Here is a 23,132-nt window from a genome sequence, read left to right as displayed (position 1 = left end):
TCAGGAAGTCTGACACTGTAACTGTTCCCCCTGCTGACGTGGGCAAGTCCATGCTTATCTTGCATTACATGCGAATGGCATTTAAGCAGAGATCCCCTTCATACAGAGGTGCTGTCAGTCCACTTCTTCACACCTTGAAGACTCACTGTCAGCACCAATCTGAACCTTGGGTGTATTGTCTGCAGAGACCAAAGTAGACTGTCCTCACCCCAGAAATGTCCCTTCATGGCTGGGCTGAGGTCCCTGGCAAAAGATTTGGGGGGGGGGGGGAAGATTGCACTACTTTTACAGTGCCTGTTCTGTGGCCGTACCCAGAGCCTCACTCACAAATGCTGTCAGTCTAGCACCTTTCACCAGCGCTGCAAAATCAGTCACCGAATGGGAGCCCAGTGTTGGACCAAACTCTCTTTCCTTCCTTCAGGATCGCAGCAGTTTTGGTCAAACATTTTGTTTTGACAAGTTGCTCCATCAAAGTGGGAGGGACACTGGTTTCACCCACACGGCCAGCATCGCACCTTTCACCTGTCAGCAGGGTGGCTACTGCCAGCAGCAGGGCTCGTAGTCAGTGTTAATTTCTGGTCAGTGACACTTCTCCCCACGTGCACTTGCCATTTATGTTGAACGCCGGGCACCTGATTCTCCATCTCCCTGCTCTTCGTACAGTCGTTTGCACCAGAACACCAAGAGCTGCTCTGATTTAGTTGCATTCCACACCCATTTTATTGTGGTGTAAATGACTGCCCAGGGAGCAGGGCAATGGAAGATCCAGCCCAGTGAGTGCCATTAATCCTCTCTTGAATTAAAGGGCAGCTGGTGCAGAACCCACGCAAGGAACTGCTGCTCTCTGTGGAATGTGTCCCAGGAGATCCAGACAATAGTGTGGCTGGATTTTAAAGAAAAGTCCACTCCTATTTGTAGTTGTGCTGACATGAGTATAATCAAGCTTCAGGGCAGCACAGGATCTCTGCATGGGTCAGGAAGGAACCGCTTTTCACTCCTTCCCCATCGCAATTAAAGGTGCGTTGTCGGGGAATGACAGTTTTACACGGGCCTGAGCTCTGGAACGTCACTGATCAGCCCTGGAGCAGTGCCAAGAAAGCCCTGCCAATGGAAGGGGGCCCAGCCACTGACTTAGTTCACGAGTCAACGGACTATCAAGCTAGACATGGATGCTGCTTACCACTTACTTCACTTAAAATGAGCTGGCCATTTGTTTGCCTTCGTGTCCCTGAGCAGGACCTCTAGTCTAATCCAGCCAGTCATGGGTTAATAAGCACAACTTAACAAATGCAGATGACCGCGTCTTGGGTGTTTAGGGCAGGGGGTCACAGCGATGGGTTCAAAGCTCTGTAAGGTCATCTGTAACATGTGCCTCTTTGCCTTCTCCACTGGCAGTGCCTCCTTCCAAGCCCGTTCCCAAGGTGCCCACCTCGGTGACAATCGGCAACAAAGCTGTGCTGACGTGCACGGAAACAGATGGCTCTCCACCCCCTACCTTCCAGTGGTACAGGGACAACATCCTGATGCCCTCCAACCCCAAGATCAGTGAGAAATTCAGGAACTCCTCCTACACGATCGACCCCAAGACAGGAGTGCTGGTACGCGCTGGGGAGGGGGCTGCCTGACTCGTGGGGAGTTCACACCTCTGTCCATGCCTCTCTCACGCCTTCTTTCCCACTCCAGACGATTGAGCCCGTAACCAGCTTCGACACGGGGGATTATTTTTGCGAGGCTCAGAACAACGTCGGGACCGCTCAGAAATCGGAAGCCATCCACTTGGAAGCTAGTAAGGAAATGGGGGCTTGCAGACCCTGTGTGTGGGTGGTTGTGTGCACACGTCCGCACTGGGCTCTTTGGAAGTCACTTGCAAGCTTACAATAGCCGGTGGTGTTACTGCCCCTTCCCCGGCCTCCTGCAGCTACTCCCTGTACTGGCTGAGGTAGATTAAAGGTTGGACAGTGCCCAAGCGTCTTGATGGGAAAACAGGCATGTGCTTTGCTGCAAGGGGCAGGGAGAGCCTGGAACCAGAAGCCCATTGGGCTGCCCTGCTAAAAGAGCAACCTTCGCAGAGAACGGAGTCTCCTGAGAGCCGACAAGTGGTTCTTGGCGTATCCTGCCTCCTACGTGACCTCCGGAGCTGGGCCTCAGTACAGACAGTCCCAGAGGAGGCTCCCGCCCTAGCCTAGTGCACTCTGGGATTGGGAGTGCCAGAGGTTGGGGATAGGTGTGTTTGCTGGGCCCAGCTCCGGTGACAAGCATTCCAACCATCCCCTCCTCTGAAAAGCTACCGTGCCGTTAGCCCCCATTCCCTAGAGCTGCCCAAGCCATCCTGTTTTCCACCCTTGGTCTGGTTTTAGCCCTTCGCAACATTAGACCCATACAGTGGAGCTCAGACTGCAGATCTTCGGGTGCCAGGTCCATGCCAGTGCTCCCTTCCCAAGCCACAGCCAGTTCCCCTCTGAATGCCTGTCGACTTTGTATCAGGGCAGGGCTGAGCTCACCGGAACCAAATAGCAAAGCAGCAGAACGGGGAGGAGTGAGGCCTGGCAGCCCTTGGCATGGCTCGCAGGCTCGTCCCAGGCTAGGCTGGCCGTGGAATGTTGCCGTTCTCAGCCGCTGCCCGATAGGTGGAAGCAGCTAGCGCCAAGCACTGATCCCAGCTGTGTGGCGAGGGGCTGGTGACTGCGAGGCAGGAAGAAATGGAGGTGGGTGGAGCAGGCTGGGAGCTGTCTTAGCGTGAAGGGAGCCGTGAATGGGACAGCAGCAGGGTTATAATTACAGAACCCGTGTCCGTGTGTCTCCCCTCCCTCCCCCCCTCCGGCTGGGTACCCTGGTGCAGGCTCCTCGCCCCTAGCTGCTTAAATCCATTAAAGGCAACTGAGACAGGGTGATTGGCCCTTGAAGGAAGGTGGGGTCCAGTCTCCCCCGGTGACTGCAACTAGTCAGGTTAAATCCTTTGCTGGTGTCACTCTCCCACGGGGGCAGTTGCAGATGTGAAAGCGTTTGGGATCCTGTGGCATGCAGGGGGATCTGTCCGCGTAACATCTCCGCATGCCGCGCTGATGTCATTCTCTCACCCAGCTGAAGTCAACGTGGGCGGTATTGTGGCAGCTGTGGTCGTGCTGCTAATCGTGCTGGCACTGGTTGCCTTCGGCATCTGGTTCGCCTACAGTCGTGGCTTTTTCAGCAGTAAGTATTAAGCTACCCACTTGGGCTGCGAACATACCTCTCCCCGCCCCCTTCCACTTGCGCTCAGCCACTCCCGTGACCCTAGGCAGTTCATCGGAGCCCCTGTCAATTCCCCTGCAGAAGCTAAGGCACACACCGCTGGGCAGGGTGCCAGGCAGCGTGCTGCAGGCTAATGAGCTCTGGCTGCTGCTGAAGAAGCTATTGGGAGGAGCCATTGCTCCCAATCAATATTTCGCTGGCAGCATCTACGCAGTGGGCTCAGTCTCCTGCTTGCCAGAAGCTTGCAGGCTACCTGCGATGCAGCAAACTTTGGCTGCCTTGCCCCTTTCAATGATGAGGTGCTGCCTGCGGAGTTCTTGACCCTATTGGGCAGCTCTCCATCAAGCCACCTTTGACTCAAGATGGAGCATTGCATGCTGGGAACTGCAGTTCCTGCCGGTTGCCTCTCTGGATTAAATGGGGGGCCCCCAGGCTGTGGTGCAGAGCTTGCTTGGCTGCGTCGTGGTTAGGCCTGTGCTCCCCCCTTCTGTGAATCTATCTCGCATCCCCGTGCGCGTGTGACCTGTCTGCGCTTGGCCCAGCCAATTGAGTGCACTCTGAAAGCAGTGTGGCCCCGCGGAAGCCTGTGTTGCTGCCTACTGTAGCAGTGCCAGGGAGCCATCCCTTGGCAGCCGAGCGACACGTCCCATCTCCAACGTTTAACCATCCTGTTTTTTCTTTTTCCCTTCCAGAGAGAACAGGGTAAGTGGAACCTTGTACTTGTTTTCTGTCCGTCCTCCAAGCCTCTTCCATCCCTCTTGTGCTCCTGGCCTGCGGAGATCCTTCTAGCGCTGTGGAGTGGGTAGAGTATTCCCCTGGGGGGCACCAGGACTAGCCAGACTCCGCCACCTCCTCCATGGCAGTTTAAATACAGCCTGGAATCTCTTCCTTGCAGCGGGTAGAGTGCAAGGTGCCAGCACGTACGTCAAGCTCCTCCCTCACCCCACTGTGCCCCAGTGTAGCTGCTGTGTGACACATTGCTTCCCTCCCGCCCCCCCCGCCAGGTGGGATCTCTGGGTCAGGAACAGTGGGGAGACTTTGACCTTTCCTCTTGGGCTAGGGCACATGTTTCTGCTGTCCCCATCATGGGTCACTCCTACCCTCTAAGGACCGCACTGTCCTAGCTCTATTCCAGCAGCATCTTCCAGCTGAAGACAAGGACTAAGCCTCCATCAATGCAGTTTTCCCCACCCGAAAGGGTCAGCAGGTGGCATCTGGGTGGAGCACTGTCTTCCCTTGTTCCCCAGATGGCAGTGTTGTCTTGTGTCCCCACCTCTCGCTGGCCTGGTGAGCAAAAGGCTGCAGAAGAGTAGAGCAGGACAGTATGCTGCCTCTAGGCCAGGCCAGGCATAGTCTCCTTCCCCTTACCCAAAAGAAGTCAACATCACAGGAGCGAATAGCACCTGCATGAGCTTGCAAATTCCCCCCTCCACAGCTCTGCTCGTGTACCTGATCCACAGCCCCCCACTTATTTGGCCCTGGACTCCTCTTCCAGCTCTGCCAATACCCCTCTGTCCTGACCCTCCTCAGCCCTCACTTCTGTGCCAGTTCTGCTCCTGGCCTGATTATACCAAGTTACAAGCTGGTTCTAACATGGGGACTGAAGAGATCCCAAAATCTACTTGGCACCCAAAGCAGGCTGGGTATCAGGACTAGGCCTCTTAGCTGCCCTCCTCCCAATCCCGTCCTTGCGGTGTGCTGGGTATTGGATGGGGAAATAGGGATGGAAGGAAGAGGCCAGTCTGTAAAGCATCTCTCCTACCAGAGCTGGGGGAGGCTGTGCCTTGCCTGGTGGGGGTTGGGAGAGAAGGGGCAAATCAGGCACCTCCCATCTATCTTTTGGTGTAAAGTTTGATGTAGCCTGGTGGTTAACCTCAGCTGTCTGCTAACTTGCTTCCCCAACATTGCTGGCTGTCTGGCCGACACTGGTGGGGTACAGTGGCACAGCTGGTGCTTGGGGTGTGGTCCGAGGAGCGATCAGCCCTTGTGAAGTGTCTTAGTTTAATTCTTTCTCATTTTAGCAGCACCAATAAGCAAGTTATCTACAGCCAGCCGTCCAACCGGAGTGACGTAAGTAGAACTGCCAGCCAGGCAGCTTTGCTCTGGCAGCCCGGAAAGTCTTTTGTCCCCAAAGAAATAACTTTGTTCCTGGCTTCTTGAGTGTCAGGGCTGCGATCAAATCACCTGCAGGTTGGGACTGGTGTTTTGGCAACCCCTGAGAGAGGCAGGGTGTAACCCAGCCACAGAGCCTGCTTACAGCAGTGATCTGCCCACGTCTTGTGGGTTTTATGGAGCGTCCAAGACGCACCTCACCCAAAGCCAGCCACGTCCATGGAGGGAAGGACAAACTGGTGGATACACACTTCACCTGACAAGCTCAGTTCATTTGCTGGACATAGCTGACGGTTCGAAGCTTGTCCATGTGTTGCCAGCCCAGTGTCAGTTCCTGGCTAATGACTTGCACCGAGACTTTCTGACCTTGAGAGGAAGGATGGCCCAGTGGTTCGAGCACTAACCAGGCACTTGGCGGACCTGGATTCAATTCCTCGCTCTCTCACACTCCGATGTACGACCGCGGGAACGTCTCTGAGGCTGTGTCTCCACTTAAACAGCTAGCTGCTGTTCTTCCATCGATCTAGCGCTGTCTACACCGGGGGTTAGGTCAGCTTAACTACATGGCTCCGGGTGCGGATTTTTCACACCTCCGAGCAACATAGCTGGGTCGACTTAACGTTTTGGTGTAGACTTGGCCTTAGTCTCTCCGGCCTAGACCCATCAAGGTATTGAGGCTCATAACTTCCACTGAAATGGAGCCTAAATACTTCTGTGGATCTGTGCCTCAGGTACCCAATTCCCTGTGTAATGGGGATAATAGCCCTGCCCTGCCCTGCCCCTGGGGGCTGTGAGGTGCTCAGATACTGGGATGACTTGCGCCAGATCAGTTACGTAGATAATTACTGTAACCACCGTATAAGTTAGGTAGGTAGATTCCCCAGCGTCCCAGACAGTAATCCTTCTGGGTGTGGTGGGAGTTGGTGTTCCACTCTTCAGAATTAGCCAGATTTGCTGGAGGATCCTGTGTATCAGAGCCCATCAATCACTGTCAGGCCTTTAAGACCTTCTGTTCGGTGTTCATTTGATTCTCACCAATGCCTTTCCTCTAAGGCTTGAGCTAAAAATGGGGCATCTCTAAACTAGAGAAATTTATCTTGTTTTGAGAGTTCAGAAGCGTAGAACCTGCCACTCAGCAAGGAGTTCCAAGTGCCTCCCCAGCACTGCCGGTGCGGCTGGCCCCTCGATACAGAGACTGTCCTGACACATTATCTCCAGCGGGGAAGATTTCTCTCTTGCCACGAGTCGCCCTGCTCAGTCTAACACTGCAGCGCCACCATCCCCACCCGGCGTTTACATTTTGAGGTGCTAGTCAGTCATGATGAGCGTTGGCAAGAGATGTGTAAACGCATCTCATTTTAGTGCCCCACCCAGTGAAAACCTGCTGTGCTGGCTATGTAACTTTCACTCCTTTCGCAACCTTGAGTCACCCTTAGATACCGAGCCAAATGTGCACGAAGGTCTCCAACGGGGCATCGTTCCCGGCTGTGTTAGGTGATTCTAGAGTCAGAGATTGAGGCCGGAAGAGACCATTCTGACCATCTGCATAACGCAGGCCACGGAATTCACCCGGTGAACCCTGCGTCCAGTCCATAACTTCTGGCTCAGCGAAAGCATCGTGCCGGGGCCTCCTTGATGCCGCTAGCTGAGGAGGAATGGTGAAGGGCTGCTGTTCGTTTTCTTCCCCCTAGTTAGAGAACCGGTCAGTCTGGCAGCTGTGGTGCAGCTTACCAATGTTGCATGGAATGACAGAGCTACAACCCCCGATTTTTAAAACGAAAACCATTCCCACAGACGCAATGTGGGGAAAGGGAGCTCCAGCGCATTGCTTGGCCATGCAAGCCATTAAATCAAGGACCTTTCAGTAATGCTATGCTACGATCCCGACTAACCTTATTCATGTGGTAAATAGGCAAAGGCCCTCAAAGTGAAACTCCAGTGCAAGAATGTAAATTGAATGACTAATCAGTGCAGTGAGAAATAAAAGACTAATTTTTAGTGTCTGGAATGTAATTAAACAATCAGCCAGAGGCCATTCTGAGAGTCAGATGGAGACTGGGACGCGGGAAGTGGTGTCTGCACGCGGAGTCTTTTCTGTCCTCAGACGGAGGGTAACACTTTCAAAAGCACCAAAGTTCTATTTTCAAAAGTGACGTAGGTACTTAAGAGCCTACAGGCCAGATTTCTAAAGGATGTAGGTGCCTAAAGATGCAGATGTGTGCCTGGGTGCTTTTGGAAATCTCCCTCGGTTGCCTATCCGCATGTTCAGGCACCTAAACGCCATTAAAAACCTGGCCCCATGCACCTCCACCACTCTTGAAAATGGGACTTCAGTGCCGCTTAGCCAGGACTTTTTGCACAAAAATGTCAGGAAAATTCTGTCTTTGCTGAGAGTCCAGCACCATTTGCTGGTCTGGGGTAGGGAAAACAGGAGTTATTGCTAGTGGTAAAAGCCAGAGTCAGGATCTGGGAGTTCAAGGGTTCTGTTCCCAACTTGGTCCCTTACACCTACTGTGCCTCCACTTATGAATTTGTTAAATGGGTATAATATGTCGTGGTGGTGATTCAGTTGTTTAACAGCTTGGGATCCTTGGCTCAGGTATTACATACGTGCAACTGGTGCGTTCTGCTCTGTAAAGTGGTGAAGCCACTCGGGCCGCTTCCCCAGAACACAGGTAGATCTCCCATAGGCTCCACACAAGGCACAGAGGGACGTGTACTTGACAAGACCCAAACCCTGCGTGCTAGGGACACGCTGGGGGAGGAGTTACGAAGTTGATTCTCACACAGGGCTGGAATAACCGAGGGTGTTGCCAGGCCAAGTTTCTCCTAAGTGAACAGCCAGCTCTTCCCTGACACATGGTGGCTTTGCGATGAGAGAGGTTGAGCCCATAAACATAACGTCACCTGCAACCTAGTCTGTGCTTCTACCCAGAAAACCCAGTGCTCTCCTGCTGAGTCACTTGGCGTTAGATTTGCCCCCAAGAGCTCAGTCTAGGTAGACAGGCTAGACAAACAGGATGGGAGGGGAAACAAGCAGAGGTGACTTGCTCAAGGTGGGAGGCAGAGCAAGGACTGGGACCCAGGTCTCCCGATTCCCAGCCCTCATGGCTGGAACTCGCCGTTTCTCCTTGGCCGCGCAGCACCATGAGCTTTTCTCTCCGAGGGGCTCGGGGACGGGGGCAAAGGGAGCAGGTTTGTTTTGAAGGATTTGCTGTAATTCGTGTCCATGGGAATTCATTGTGTCTTTCTTTCACTCCCCCAGGGAGAATTCAAACAGACCTCGTCCTTCCTGGTGTGACATTGGCCCTGGATTGGCTCCCCCTCTCCTGCCGACGTCCTGCCCCTTGCCCCATGAACTGCTGTAAATGTTCCGTGTGAATTACTGTAACTCACTGCGATTTTAACTATTTTTTTTTTTTAAGTTTCACCTAATGCCTTTTTAGTCCTGTTCTAGACTCTCCTTGTCCCCTAGAGTCGTGGGGCTGGAGTCTTGCCCGCTGCGCTACAGGTGACTTTGCATAAACCAATCTTATTTTCCTAAGAGCGACAGGCGACAAACCCAGCTGCTGAACACACCCAGCGGAGGGGCCCCCCTGCCACTTGCTGGCGTTGCAGATTGCTCACCCTGCTTTGGGGATGTCCGCTAGCACCGGGCTTCCCCAAGGAGGGTGAAATTCAGCCCGTGCGACAGGCCAGCGTGAGGCCTTGCAGCACTGTAGTGCCACGTAAGCCTATCGGAGGGTTTGATGCTGCCAGAAGTGGCAGGCTGGGGAGCCCTGGTTATGCTAGAGCACTGAATGTAGGGAACACAAGTATATTTTTGTGACTGTAGAAGATTGTTGCGTGGTGTCCCCATCCCTGCCCCCACCGTCACTGCTGTACGAGTGTGTCAGGATGTCATCTTTGTGGTGTCGGAACAGGTTGAATACTACATCTCCCTGGAGCAGGAGGTGATCGGTGAGAAGGGATTAGGGGCAGAGCAATGAGATCTAAGGGGACTTGCTCACCTCTCCCTTGGTCTGTGATTTGGTTGTGAGGCAGCAGAGAGAAAATCCAGTCCAGGAGAAATCAAGAACTTCTTCCCACTGATTTACGGCCCTGCTTGAGCTCTGTTTCAGCCCAGTTTGACAGGGCCAGGAGAGCCTTCCAGAACAGCTTGGTTCTGTCTGGCGTTTTTGGGCCAAACCTTGATTGAAACCAGGTTGGCTGGCACGGCGTGGAGATGGAGTTCACACCCTGCCGTGGGCCATATCCGAAAGGTGCAGGGGGCCGCGGTGAGGCCTAGCGATGCTCTGCAGGCTCTTGCTGTTCAGAGTTGTGGGGTGGATTTGGCTTTCTCGAGGGAGAAGTTCTGGGCCCTTCCTCAAGGCAGGCGCTCGTAAAGGCTTGGCGTTGAGTCGCCTTGTGCTGCTTCACCCTGCACTCCCCACAGCGACGCCGGTGCACCCAACTCTGGCTGGTGTGGCCAAGTGGCTGCTCGTGCTTGGGAATGAAGAGGCAATCAGGTTTCACATTGTTAGTTCTTGGGTAGCACTTTGCATGGAAGATGCTCTACCGGGCAAACAGCTGTTCGACTGGGTGAGATGGCTAAAGGTGTGTAGGTGCCTTGTTATTCCCACTTACATTTAAAACCCTGTGGTGTGAAGGGGCCTTAGTGCAAATAAGACTCAGACCTGTAGGACTGAATGGGAAGAAGGTGAGTGGTTAGATCCCTTAGCACTCAGCCTTTAAATGCCTGTTGTAGGTGCCTCCTGAGCACTGAGCTAGGCAGACACCTACAGATGCTACGTCAGGGTAACAGATGTCCTGACAATATCGGGATTGTCCCGGTATTAGGGGCTTTGTCTTGTATACGCAACTACATCCCCCGCCATCCGTCAATCTCCCCCTTCCCTCCCACCGGGAAAAAAGTGTCCCAATTTTTCCAGTATCTGGTCACCCCAACCTCAGTCTGAATGGCAGGAGTTTCGAAACCGCCATTGAGAAATATGTGATGGGAACGAGCCTGTTGCAGCCACAGAGCTGCCGTCTGGAGGGGGCAGGAAAGGGGCCGCTGCCAGGCTGCGGTAGATGGTGACTTGTCCGTGGAATCTGTATTGTTCTCTCCCAGGGCTCCAAAGCAGACTTGATCGGTTACCAGGAATAATGGAGGCTGGAATCAAATCCTTCACTTTGTTGGGTCACAGTGCGTAACCACCATGGCAAGAGCTCTCCAGGAGGCCAGACTCCTCTCCAACAGCTGGACAGATTTAACTGTGCGGTTGCTTTTTATTACAGTTCAGCAAGAGAAACCTTACCAGACCTTAACTTGAAAGCCTGAGACATGTAATAGTCACTTTTTAAATCGCTTTAAAATACTTTTGTAATTTTATCTATTTGTAACTGGAAATAAACCCTTTGGTTTGAGTTCAGTCTCCCCCAACATTTGGAAGGAGGAAGGTGGGGCTGGCTTGCTAGGATGTGGAGTGGACTGCAGCTCTCCTGCCCCCTGCTGGTCAGTGGTGGAACTGGAGGGACTGCACAGTAGTTCTATGCATCTAATACAGTGGTGATACTCAGACCTCAGTGGTTCAGGAGCCAAATTAGCAATCAACAATAGTACTCTTCATATTTAAACAGTATGACAGGGGAAATATTTAGTTTTCATATATTATTCTCCCAGCAAAATGACTGACCAAGTATTATTATTTTTATCAACTACAAATGGTGGTTAACATAGTAAAAGCATCCCGATTGGTTGTTAATTCATCACACGGCGTTTTATTTCATGTGCTGCAAAGAGCCGCAGGAAACACATTAAAGAGCCACTCATGAACCTCAGTCTGAGTATCACTGATCTAACAGCTGTGTTGGCATCCGAACTGGGAGCAAATTTTGAGGGGCGGGGGGGCACCGTTACTCTTGACGGATTCAGGTTGAATTCAACAAATAGTTTTGGCTGGAAAAGGTTTTTTGGGGGTTTTTTTGTTTTTTTTTTTTCTATATCAATGTTTGTTTTTTATTTAGAAAGAGTGTATGGCTGAATTAGAAAACAAATGTAAAAAACACCAGAACATGGCTGAGTTGAAAAGGAAAACTCAAATTTCACTTGAGCCAACCAAAATGTTTGTTAATCCAGAGCAAGAATTTTTCACTTGGACAACTTTTTTTTTAAAGAATTGGATTTGGTTTGACTCCAACCTGATTCTTCTCCAGAATATTTGGTTCAGCCCCCAAATAAAAACATCTATTATTTGCTGAACTGTGGTTAGCAGCACTCTCCCCACCCCTCTGTTCACACAGGTGCCAATGGAAGCCTGGCTGGGGAGAATTTGAGGTCTCTGGCTGGGACTGTTCTGGCAGACTCCAGGCCATGTCTACACTAGCACTTATGTGAAAAAACACCCCCCTCCCCCCCGAGTGCCAGAAGTTTGGCTGGCATAAGCACTCGTGTGCCCAGCGCTCTGTCGCGCTCTCCTGCTGACAGAGCTACCGCCGCTCGTTGGGCTGGTTTTATGATGTCCACAGGAGAGCTCTCTCCTGTCAGCATAATGGGCTACATGAGTGATCTTACAGAAGCACAGCTGTATTGGTACAGCTGTGCCGCTGTGAGCTTGTAAGTGTAGACATGGCCTTAGTAGCCGGTGAGCTCCAGCATGTTCCCTCAAATTTTTTACATCCATGTACGGAATGAATGTATGTGCACCAATATGGAGGGGATGTGTGGCGGGAGTGGGGCCGAGGGGTTTGGAGTGTGGGGGGGGGCTCAGGGCCAGGGCCGTGGAGGGGGGGGGCAAGTGAGGCAATTTGCCCCTGGCCCCGCAAGCCCTGGCCGAGAATCCCTTTCCTCACCCGGCGGCGGTCCGGGTCTTCAGTGGCATTTCGGCGGTGGGGGGCCCTTCAGTGCTGCCGAAGACACGGAGCGACTGAAGGGCCCCCCGCCGCCGAAATGCCGCCACCACCGCAGACTCGGAGCGCCGCCTGGTGAGTACAAGTTCCCCCGCTTTGCCCCAGGCCCCCTGAATCCTCTGGGTGGCCCTGCTCAGGGCTGAGGCAGAGGATTAGAGTGGGGGGGGGGTAAGGGCTATGGGTGGGGTGAGGGCTTTGGAGCACAGGAAGGGATGTGGGCTCTGTCTGGGGGTGAGGGCTTTGGGGTGGGGCCGGGGATGAGGAGTTTGGGGTGTGGGAGGAGGCTTGGGGCTAGAGCAGAGGGTTGGGGTGTGGGGGGATGAGGGGTTTGGGGTGCACAATGGGGCCCTGTTCTCTGCTGGCCCTTAGGCACTACCCTCACACACAGCTCTGTGCTGGAGACCTTGGCTTGACTTGGGGCTGTGTTGCCTTCCCACTGCCGTAGGCGCTTGAATCAGAGCAAGTCGGCTCCACTTCGATCCAGATGAGGCTGCAGTGAAGCTGGGGGGTTGGGGGATCCCTGTGCAGGAGCTGAGAGGGTAAGGCCCACATCCCTGTTGTGCCGTTCTGGTCAGGCCACTCAGAACCGCAAGCCATGGTATTACCCTTCTGCCTTAGCAAGAGTGAGCTTTGCTGGAGATTAGACTGTGTGTCAGCTCCCTGCTCCGCCAGGCTGGCCGGCTCACCAGCAAACGCCTCGACACTCTGCCAGCCTTTTCCTTGCCTTGCAGGTGACATTCAGTGACTTGCAGTTCCCCAGAGACGTCTCTGCATCCGGTCCCTCTCCCGGGATGCTCCCAGAAACTAAGTTCACTGCCTCCAAAGAGACGGGGCATGAGCCTGGTAGGCCAGCTGAGGGCTCACTTTATGCTTCAATAGAGCAGCTCAGAAATGGTTATAGGAAAACTCAGAAGTTTAACAAAGAACGGAGATTTGAGGGAAAGAGACAGCTGGTTACAAACCAAGCTCGATGTCTACTGCTTAAAACTTAATTTTAGCAAGTTTTCATCTCTGCCTAAGCAGTTTTCTCACTTAGCTTCTGCCTTTCAGGCTAAGAGGAAAAGGATCTGCCGTTCACAGGCTCGGAAGTGCCATCCCTCTGTCCTCTAAGTGATTTAGGCATTGCCTCCCAACCACAGTGTAAGAACATATTGCCAGCACTCATATGTCATTCTTTATATCCACACTGTGCATGCATCACATCCTGATTTTCAGGACCAGCCTGTCACCTGTTTATGGATGATACTTTCCATGACACTTTTTAGATACATATTAGGACAACAGTGTATTGGGGATAGTGACTGTCAGGCCTAGGGTGAACTACTGGAGAGTGGGCCCTTTGCCAGTGGGCACTGAGGGTCAGACTGGTGGAGAGCATCAGGCCCCTAGAGGGGATTGCAGTCAGGATCTTCTCTTGTGGACTCTTATTTTCCCTTTGGAAAGTCTCTAATAAAGTGCCTCATTCCTGGTCAGCTCTGAGGAACAGTCCCAGACATGCAGAGCCAGTGGGGATGGGCACCCCAGCCCAGAGCAACTGCTTAGCCCCATCCTGCATGGAACATTTTTCCACAGCCGTCACTGAGCCCCTGGATGCAAATGAGCAATGAACGCAGTGGATCACCACATGGCCGCTGACATCACATAAGAATGCTCAGCCAACCAATCAGCGTGTGGCTACAAGATGTGATCACGTTTCCATGGCAGTCCTGGATGGTGCAGAAGACACACCTGGGGAAAGATGCTGGGAGACCCTGGGGCAGAGTCGGGGACAGAGGCCAGCCCGGCGTGAATGGGAGTAACCTGCTCTGAGGTGCGCGCAGAAGCTGGTTCCCTGGTGTATTAAACAACCCCAGCCAGAACCATCTCTGCACCAGAGCTTCCTGGGGAGGGCAGGTGGGTGAGGGAACTGAGGGGCTGGGAGTGAGGACACTTGGGTTCTATATACAGCTCTGGGAGGGGACTGAGGGTCTAGTGGTTAGATCACAGGGCTCTGGGGTGCTGGGGCTGAACTCTTGCCTTCAGCACTGTAACTGTCAGAGTAAGAAATCGTCCCTCAGTCCGACTCTCGGCTTTCATATTTCAGCCCCCCTGGGAGTCACCAACTTTTTCCTTGATGACCCTGCCCGGTTCTGTGGAGCTGGTCTTGGTGAAAGGTTCCTAGTTGCTCATTACCTTACACGTAGGAGGCCCTGCCAAATTCACGGTCATAGGATTTTAAAAATCAAATTTCACAGTTTCAGATATTTACACCTGAAATTTCATGGTGTTGTAACCATGGGGGTCCTGACCCCAAAAGGAGGTTGTGGGGGGGGGTTGCAAGGCTATTGTAGGAGTGGGTTGCACCCTTCTGCTGCTGATGGCAGTGCTGCCTTCAGAGCTGGGCAGCCGGAGAGCCGTGGCTGCTGGCCGGGCACCCATCTCTGAAGGCAGTGCTGCTGCCAGCAGCAGCACAGAAGGATGGCTTGGTACAGTATTGTCCCCTTACTTCTGTGCTGCTGCTTGTGGGGCAATGTCTTCAGAGTTGGGTGCCTTGTCAGCAGTCACTGCTCTCCAGCCACCCAGCTCTGAAGGCAGTGTAGATGTAAAGGTGGCAATACTGCGACCCCTCTACAATAGCCTTGCAACCCCCCTCCCCACCATGCCCTTTTGGGTCGGAACCTCCAGTTGGAGAAACACTGGTCTCCCCTGTATAGGGTACAAGGACACAAAAGACCAGATTTCAGAAGGAGGGAGAGCAGATGTCATGGTCAATGACACATTTTTCATGGCAATGAATTTGATAGGGCCCTACTCCTACTATCTCCCACCCTTCAGCTCCACTTCTGCTCTTGGTTCAAGCCCATGTTCTCCCTCCCAGCCAGCCCACACTGGTGTCTGATGCTTTGGGAAGCCAGAGGGGCGGGAGCTGCCATAGGCCAGGCCAGAGAAGATGAAGGCTGGGATGGGGCTGGGTCTCCGGGAAGAGCTGCCCAGAGACAAACACCTAGATGAGGGTTTCAGTGGTTCAGCATTCCCAGGAACTCACACAAGAACTGGCCTTTCCCTCTGTAAGACAGGGGCTGCAGCAGCTTGCCGGAGCCAACATGGCCTCACAGAGCAGTGAGGGCATCATCAAGCTATCGAGGGAGGAGCTGGAGGCCCTGAAAGCTGCCTTTGAGGAGGGGAACCTCGCTGGAGTGGCCTCCAGGCTGCAGGAGATGCTGGAGTCGCTGGAGAGCATCCAGCTGGATGTCGGCATCACGGGTGAGACTGGCTCTGGGAAGTCGTCCTTCGTCAATGCTCTCCGGGGCCTGGGTGATGAGGATGCAGGTGCCGCCCGCACCGGTGTGGTGGAGACCACCAGGGAGCCGACTCCATACCAGCATCCCCGGTACCCCAACGTGACCATCTGGGACCTGCCGGGGATCGGCACACCCGATTTCCACCCCGACACCTACCTGGAGCAGGTCGGCTTCTCGCGCTATGACATCTTCTTCATCATCGCCTCGCAGCGCTTTACCGCCAACCATGCCGCTCTGGCCCGCCACATCCAGGCCATGGACAAGAGTTTCTACTTTGTCCGCTCCAAGGTGGACGTGGACCTGGATTCCTCCCTCAGGCGCCGGCCATCCAGCTACAGTGAGGTGGGGGTGCTGCAAGAGATCCGGCAGAACTGCCTGGAGGGTCTGCGGGCCCAAGGCATCCGCTCGCCCCAGGTCTTCCTCCTCTCGGCCTTTGATCTCAGCAAGTACGACTTCCACCTCCTGGGGGAGACGCTGGAGAGGGAGCTGAGCCACCACAAGCGGCACGCCTTCCTGATGGCCCTGCCCAACATCTCCCTGCACATCCTGGAGAAGAAGAAGGCAGCAATGTTGGAGCACATGTGGTTGGTCTCCATCGTGGCCTGCGGCGTCCACGCCGCGCCCATCCCAGGGCTCCTGATCTCCTGCGATGTGGACGTCCTGGCCAGGACCCTGCAAGGTTACTGCAAGGGCTTCGGCCTGGACGACGACTCTCTGGAGAAGCTGGCGGCACAAATGGGGCAGCCGGTGGAGCAGATGAAGGCCGTGATCGAGTCACCGTTGGCCAAGGAGATCTCCAACATCCTGGTGGTGCAGCTGTTGATACAGGCAGGCAGCGAGGCACCTAAGCTAGCCAATGAGGTGCTGAGCTCTGTCCCGCTCCTGGGCTCGCTTGCATCCGGAGCACTGTCTTTTGCCACCACTTACAAGATGCTGAGGAGCTTTGTGAATGCAGTGGCTGCTGATGCCCAGAAGGTGCTTATTAAAGCCTTCAACTTGGATGCTAAGAAGTGAGCCAGAAAGGAGGAGAGAGAAAGATTGAAACACCTTCTGTGAGGCAAGGGACCAAAATCCAGTGCCAGGTGCAGTCAGGACTCCAGCATCCCCTGGAAATCCCTCGAGCTTCCTACCTGATGTCAGAATTTCATTCCGGAGCCGGATATAAAATCCATGATTGAATTTCTAAAGTTTCTGCTGCATTTGTTACTTTGCTATTTAAATGTCAAATATCAGAGCTGGTTCTGTTGTCACTGACGCTGGTGCAAATCAAGGGTGAGTGTGTTGTATACCAGGAGTAACTCTGTTGTAAATACTTCACTGTAAACCAAAAGTAAGTCCATCTTAAATATGTCATCATAAACTGTGGGTAATTCCATTATAAATAGATACTTCATTGTAAACTGGTCATAACTCTGTTGTAAATACACCACTGTAAACCAGGAGTAACACAGATGTCAATACTCTGTTGTAAACCAAGGGTAAATCTACTTTATACCAGGAGTAATGTTGGTGTGAACCAGGAGTAACTCTTGTAGATATATTGTTATAACCTGGGGTAACCCCATTATAACTAAATGGGGGAAATTGGGGGAAAGCTCCACTTAAGTCACTGGGCTGTGTGGCCTAGTGGACTGAAGACTAGAGTTTTATTCCCAGCTCTGCTGCTGCATGACCATGGGCAAATCACTTCCCCTCCAGGTACCTCAGTTTCCCCACCTGTAGAATGGGAATAATGATGCTGACCTCCTTTGTAAAGAATTTGAGATCTACTGATTTAAGAGCTAATGATTAGTAGTGTAGAAAATAAGAAGTGAGGATCTGGCCAGGCATTGTAAACCAGGAGTAACCTCTCTGAAATTGCAGTAAAGCCAGAGTACAGTATGTCAGAATCAAGCCAGGCATTTCTAATTGGGGGTGGGTGGGAGGTGAAAATGAAGTAAAGTTCTGTGACCCCACAATTAATTTAGCAAAACTTAAATATGTCCTTAGCTTTCATATCGCTGTAATGAACAATATGGAAGCCGAGTCCAGGCTACAGTGTAGAGGCAGGAGTGTGGTTTGAGGTTAGGGTAGGTAGACTGACAATCAGGACTGTAGGGTGCTAATCTCAGCCCTAAGAGGCAGTGGGGGTAGTGGTTAGTGCAGGAAAGTGGGATTCAGGACCCCTGGGTTCGCTTCCTTCCCCACTTTACCACTTCCTCACGTAGGAGAGTCACTCCAACTCTTTGTGCTCTGTTTAACCCTTTAGGAGAAATGGGGATGATTTTCATATTTACCCAGCTCTCTAATGTGTTTTAAGATCAGCGGAGGAATGACCTTCAGTCTTGTTAATATGTAGCATGCGATGAAAGTTCCCTTGGTTAGTTCCTGACTAGGGCTTCGGGCTAGCCACCCTCGGAGGATCTGTAAGAGTTTAACCCCAGACATTCACTTGGGATCAGAGTTGGTCGAGAAATGGACTTTCCCTCCTGTGGGAAATTCTGAGATTTTGAAACTTGAAGCAGAATGAAAAGCCAAAATCTTGGGGATTTTTTCTTGAACAGGAACATTCCAAAATGTTTTGTTTCAGCCTTGTAGAAACATTTTGTTTGTATGAGGTTGACAAATTTTATTATCATATCAACTTTTGTTAGAAGTTAGAATCATAGAATATTAGGGTTGGAAGTGACCTCAGGAGGTCATCTAGTTCAATCCCCTGCTCAAAGCAGGACCAATCCCCAACTAAATCATCCCAGCCAGGGCTTTGTTAAGCCTGACCTTAAAAACCTCTAAGGATGGAGATTCCACCACCTCCCTGGGTAACCCATTCCAGTGCTTCACCACTCTCCTAGTGAAATAGTTTTTCCTAATATCCAACCTAAACCTCCCCCACTGCAACTTGAGACCATTACTCCTTGTTCTGTCATCTGCCACCACTGAGAACAGCCGAGCTCTATCCTCTTTGGAACCCCCCTTCAGGTAGTTGAAGGCTGCTATCAAATCCCGCCTCCCTCTTCTCTTCTGCAGACTAAATAACCCCAGTTCCCTCAGCCTCTCCTCGTAAGCCATGTGCCCCAGCCCCCTAATCATTTTCGATGCCCTCCACTGGACTCTCTCCAATTTGTCCACATCCCTTCTGTAGTGGGGGAACCAAAACTGGACGCAATACTCCAGGTGTGGCCTCACCGGTGCCAAATAGAGGGGAATAATCACTTCCCTCGATCTGCTGGCAATGCTCCTACTAATACAGCCCAATATGCCATTAGCCTTCTTGGCAACAAGGGCACACTGACTATAATAATAACTATAAAAGTCAACTTTTTATTACTAAATTAGAAGCTATAGTATAGTCTAACAAAATTTAAAATGAAACGTTTGGCCCTGATCACAATGAAACGTTTTGATAACTTCCTGTAGAAAATGGGGATGAAATCACTATGGCCCTGTGAAACGTTTTGATTTAGTCAAATCAGCATTTTCCAAAAAAACATCCTTCACTATGGCTCATAGAATCATAGAACTGGAAGGGACCTCGAGAGGTCATCTAGTCCAGCCCCTGCACTCATGGCAGGACTAAGTATTATCTAGACCATCCCTGACAGGTGTTTATCTAACCTGCTCTTAAAAATCTCCAATGCTGGAGATTCCACACTCTCCCTAAGCAATTCGTTCCAGTGCTTAGCCACCCTGACAGGAAATTTTTCCTAATGTCCAACCTAAACCTCCCTTGCTGCATTTTAAGCCCGTTACTTCTTGTCCTAACCTCAGAGATTAAGAAAAACAATTCCCGCCCCTCCTCCTTGTAACAACCTTTTATGTACTTGAAAACTGTTATGTCCCCCCAGTCTTCTCTTCTCCAGACTAAACAAACCCAATTTTTTTTCAATCTTCCCTCATAAGTCATCTGCTTGCCATGGAAGGTGCTACAGGGCAGGGACTAGTTTTTGTTCTGTGTTTGTACAGCCCCTTGCACAGTGGGATCCTGCTCCATGACTGAAGCTCCTAGGCACTAGCATAATACAAATCATTAATAATGGTGATGGGACGCAGTGCAAACACCTTACATTGTGTAAGCCTACCAGAGGCTGGGCCAGGTCAATCAGGGCTGTCCTGTCTACACACATTCCCAAAGCATGTACTCAACAAAACTGCTAGCCATGAATTTTCTCCTGTGAAAACTCTTTGCAGACTCAGTTTGTCAACTCCCCTTCATTTGCTTTCTCAACAATTACAGAGAAGGTTATTGTCACACTTCAGGGCAACTGCACCTAGATTCCCCCTCCATGGTCCCTCAAGGGCACCTGCTCTAGTCTCCCGGCTCCTCAGCCACCACCTCTCTTGGGCCGAGACCCGCATCTCTCTCCCTCCTGACCGGGGTATTTCCAGGCTGCTCTGTTCCCTGCCTACACTGTGATATCCCCAGCATGCCAGACTATCTAACCAGGCCAGCATCTGTGCTTTGTTTTCTGTCCGAGGGCTATGAACAGCTGTAATTGCCAGCAGTCACACGTTACCAGCTAGCTCCTTACAAGCAAGTACATTTATTGGTAAGGTGAAAGCATTATAGAGAGAGACATATCAAACGAACACGAGTTCCTATATGCATGTGTCAGCTGTTCTGTGTACAACCCTTTTCTGTGGCCCAACTTTCTTCTATTCAACTTGAATGGACTCAGCCCATCACTTTAACATGAAATGAACCAATCAGCCCTTAAGCTCCAGGGCCTGCAGCCTTCCTGTATCCCCCTATCAGTTCCCTGGAGTCAGCTTGACCTGGGGCTGTTTCCTCTTCATCATTGCAGACCTTTCGGCCTCTCTGTTCTTTCATAGCTGGGCTTGTTTTCCTTATGGGGCCCAGCTGTGGGTTTCTTGTCTCCATGAGTGGCAGTTCTGGCAGCGGTACTGGGGTGAGGTTCAGCCTAACAGATTCTTTTGTTGCTGCCTAGGCCAGTGTCTTGTTCCTGTGAGGCTGGGCTGGGTTTGTCTCATACATGCCCTGATGAGGTATGAACTGCCCCTCTGCTCTTGGAGAGTTTTTGCCTGGGCTTATTTTAAGCCATGAGGATACATTTTCAGCCTCACAACTACATACATGAAATTATAACCTATAACATTACTGTAACAACAATGCTCAGTGCATCATGAGCCTTCTGAAGACACCCGACATGACAAACTTTGCATTGGATACCACACAATCATTTTACAAGGATGAACATAGGGGTGCTGGGTGTTCCCCCAAGGTACAGACATCACAAGAGGGGAATCTTATAATTTCATATACAATGTTGCCACACATATTTTACCAGGACGATGCTGACTAGCAAATCATGAGTTTTCAAATTGTTCAAGACATGCCATGTACAAAATGGTTACAATAGCGTGTAGGGTGTGATCACAAGGGCATATTCTGTCACAGTGGGGCACTGACGCACCCCACACATTGAGAAACGCGGGACTAAGGGTGTTGGTGAGTAGCTGGAGGACTAGAGCAGAAAGCGTATTGTGCTGCAAAGCGGAGGCTGTGCGATCCAATGGGGAGTAGGAACCAGGAGAGCTGGGTTATTCCCAGCTCATCTGGAGACCTCAGGAAAGTTTCTTCCCTTCTCAGTGCGTCAGTTTTTCTCTGTAAATTGAGATAACAATGTTGATCCCTTTTGGAAAGCGCACGGAGATCTGTGGATAAAAAATGCTGTGCAAGAGCGAACCGTACTTGAAAGACAGAAAGAAATTAAACGAATTGTTCTGATCCCTTGATTGTTTTTAGTGGTCGGAGTCACTTCTAAATTTCAAGGGCAAGAGGTGCTGTTTCAATGAAACCTAAATAACAAAGTTCCTGCTTTAATCTGCTTCTTAGCAGTGAAAGATCTACAGAGCTCCGACATCCTTTGTGGCTTCATTGGGACAATTCATCTCCACCGCCCGAACCAACATTCAGCGGCAGCATGCCAGGAATCAGTGATCAGTTGGTAAGGCCAGGCCTGCCATGTGCTCGTGTGTAAACATGGAGTTCTCTGGCTGGACTGGCAGACATAGCATTGGGGCATGAAGATGAAACATGAACTAGATTTGACCTGGTCTAGGTGTTCACTTGACACCTTCTCCCCAGCCCCCATGTGTACGGATAATGCTGGTGTTTGTTGGTTGTGTTTGCTTTTAAAAGGTCACTTTCGCTATTGGTGCCTTTAAGGCAGAGGGGGTTGGTGCATCAGAGGAATAGCTCTGTCTCTCTGTGTGAAAGAAGTTTCTAATGCTCAAATCTGCAGTTGGAAACCTCAGACATTGGAACTATGGCCCAAGTGGGTCCTGACCCTCTCTTCGGTGTGTTACATTGTGACTTAACATGGAAGTTGTAATATGTTAACTTGGCAAAGAGACACTTTAAAAAGTCCAAGACATTGTTGGTTTCTCTACATCTGTAAAATGAGGATAATGCTACTGAGCTGCTCTGTAAAGTGCTTTGAGATCTACTCATGAACAGCACTAGACATTATTATTACACAGCATCAGCCTGGGTCCATCTGACTCCCCAGCACCACAGCACACATGAGCCTCAGTGCACTTATCCTGGCCACCCTACAGGGGTGATGCGAGGGTCAGTTAGCAGAGAGAGTGCAGGGGGAGGGCTTGCTTTGTGCACATGATGCTACTTGATTTCCTCCTAGTCCCTGGCGCTCTCCTCCCAGCCTGGTTCCCGTGAGCTTCCTACCGCCCAAGCCCATCACTGAGCCCTCAGTGCGCTCTGGAGATGAAAACTGCTCTAAGGATGTCACTGCGAGGCCATCCCCACTCCGGCAAACCCCCATTGAACTCAAGGGCTGCAGGGTCTCGAGCTTTCCTCTGGGATGTTAGTGCCATGGGCAGTTATGTAGAGAGTCAGCACAGCCCTGGGAGCAGGAAGATTTGGGGAGGAGCCTCCCACGCTGGAGCCTGGCTATTAACCAGCTGATCTACTGTTTTCCCTGCTGCAAAGTCAACAATGAAACAACTCGCTCTCCTGCTGCTCCTCATCCAAGTGACCGGGGCCGCCCTTGCAGTAAGTGGCTTTTTATCCTCCTCTTCCTGGAAATAATTCTCCCAAACCCTAAGGAAGCCTCCTGCCAACCAGAACTCACCCTGAATTAGCTGCAACGATTTTCTTCTTTCCATGTTCCAGGGCCAAGGTTTTCAAAGATGGGTGCCTAGGGGTATTATTAATTATTGTGATAGCACCTAGGTGCCCTAGTCCTGGACCAGGATCCCATGGTGCTAGGCACTGTCCATTATCTATTAGGTGTATTACGGTAGTGCCTAGGTGCCCCAGTTCTGGACCAGGACCCCATGGGGATAGGCACTGTCCATTATCTATTAGGTGTATTACGGTAGTGCCTAGGTGCCCCAGTTCTGGACCAGGACCCCATGGGGATTGGCACTGTCCATTATCTATTAGGTGTATTATGGTAGTGTCTAGGAGACCCAGGACTGGACCAGGGACCCGATAATTCTAGGCGCTGTACAAACCCAGAAGGGGAAGTTTGCCTCCAAGCCCAAGAGTTTCAAAAGTGACGAGCGATTTTGGATGCCAATCTTGAGACACCTTAAGGGGGCCTCAGATGTCTTGAGTTGGGCACCCAAAATCAGTCTGAAAATCTTGACCCCAAAAGA

The 23,132-nt window shown here is 51.6% G+C and overlaps 2 protein-coding genes across 2 annotated transcripts; both read left to right on the top strand.

Annotated features, from left to right (window-relative positions):
* Positions 1-1,395: 1,395 nt before the first annotated feature.
* Positions 1,396-9,915, top strand: F11R (F11 receptor; the record flags this gene model as incomplete). The annotated part of the gene is made up of 6 exons (XM_026658006.2): positions 1,396-1,598; positions 1,684-1,786; positions 3,082-3,189; positions 3,921-3,930; positions 5,250-5,298; positions 8,606-9,915. Coding segments are annotated over 6 exons (509 nt in total), but the record flags the coding sequence as incomplete, so codon positions are not given.
* A 5,303-nt stretch (positions 9,916-15,218) lies between these two features.
* Positions 15,219-16,526, top strand: LOC112117689 (interferon-inducible GTPase 5-like). Its single transcript, XM_024215730.2, has one exon. The coding sequence runs from the start codon at positions 15,219-15,221 to the stop codon at positions 16,524-16,526; it is 1,308 nt and encodes a 435-aa protein (XP_024071498.1).
* The last annotated feature ends 6,606 nt before the right edge of the window (positions 16,527-23,132 follow it).

The sequence above is a fragment of the Terrapene carolina genome, unplaced genomic scaffold (assembly GCF_002925995.2).
Source record: "Terrapene carolina triunguis isolate 2854851 unplaced genomic scaffold, T_m_triunguis-2.0 Scaffold378, whole genome shotgun sequence".
NCBI classification, from domain to species: Eukaryota; Metazoa; Chordata; order Testudines; family Emydidae; genus Terrapene; species Terrapene triunguis.
This window is presented reverse-complemented; position numbering and strand designations above follow the sequence as displayed.

Bases quoted from the DNA above. Each gene is read 5' to 3' on its own strand.
- LOC112117689 (XM_024215730.2), top strand. From the start codon at position 15,219: ATGAGGGTTTCAGTGGTTCAGCATTCCCAGGAACTCACACAAGAACTG.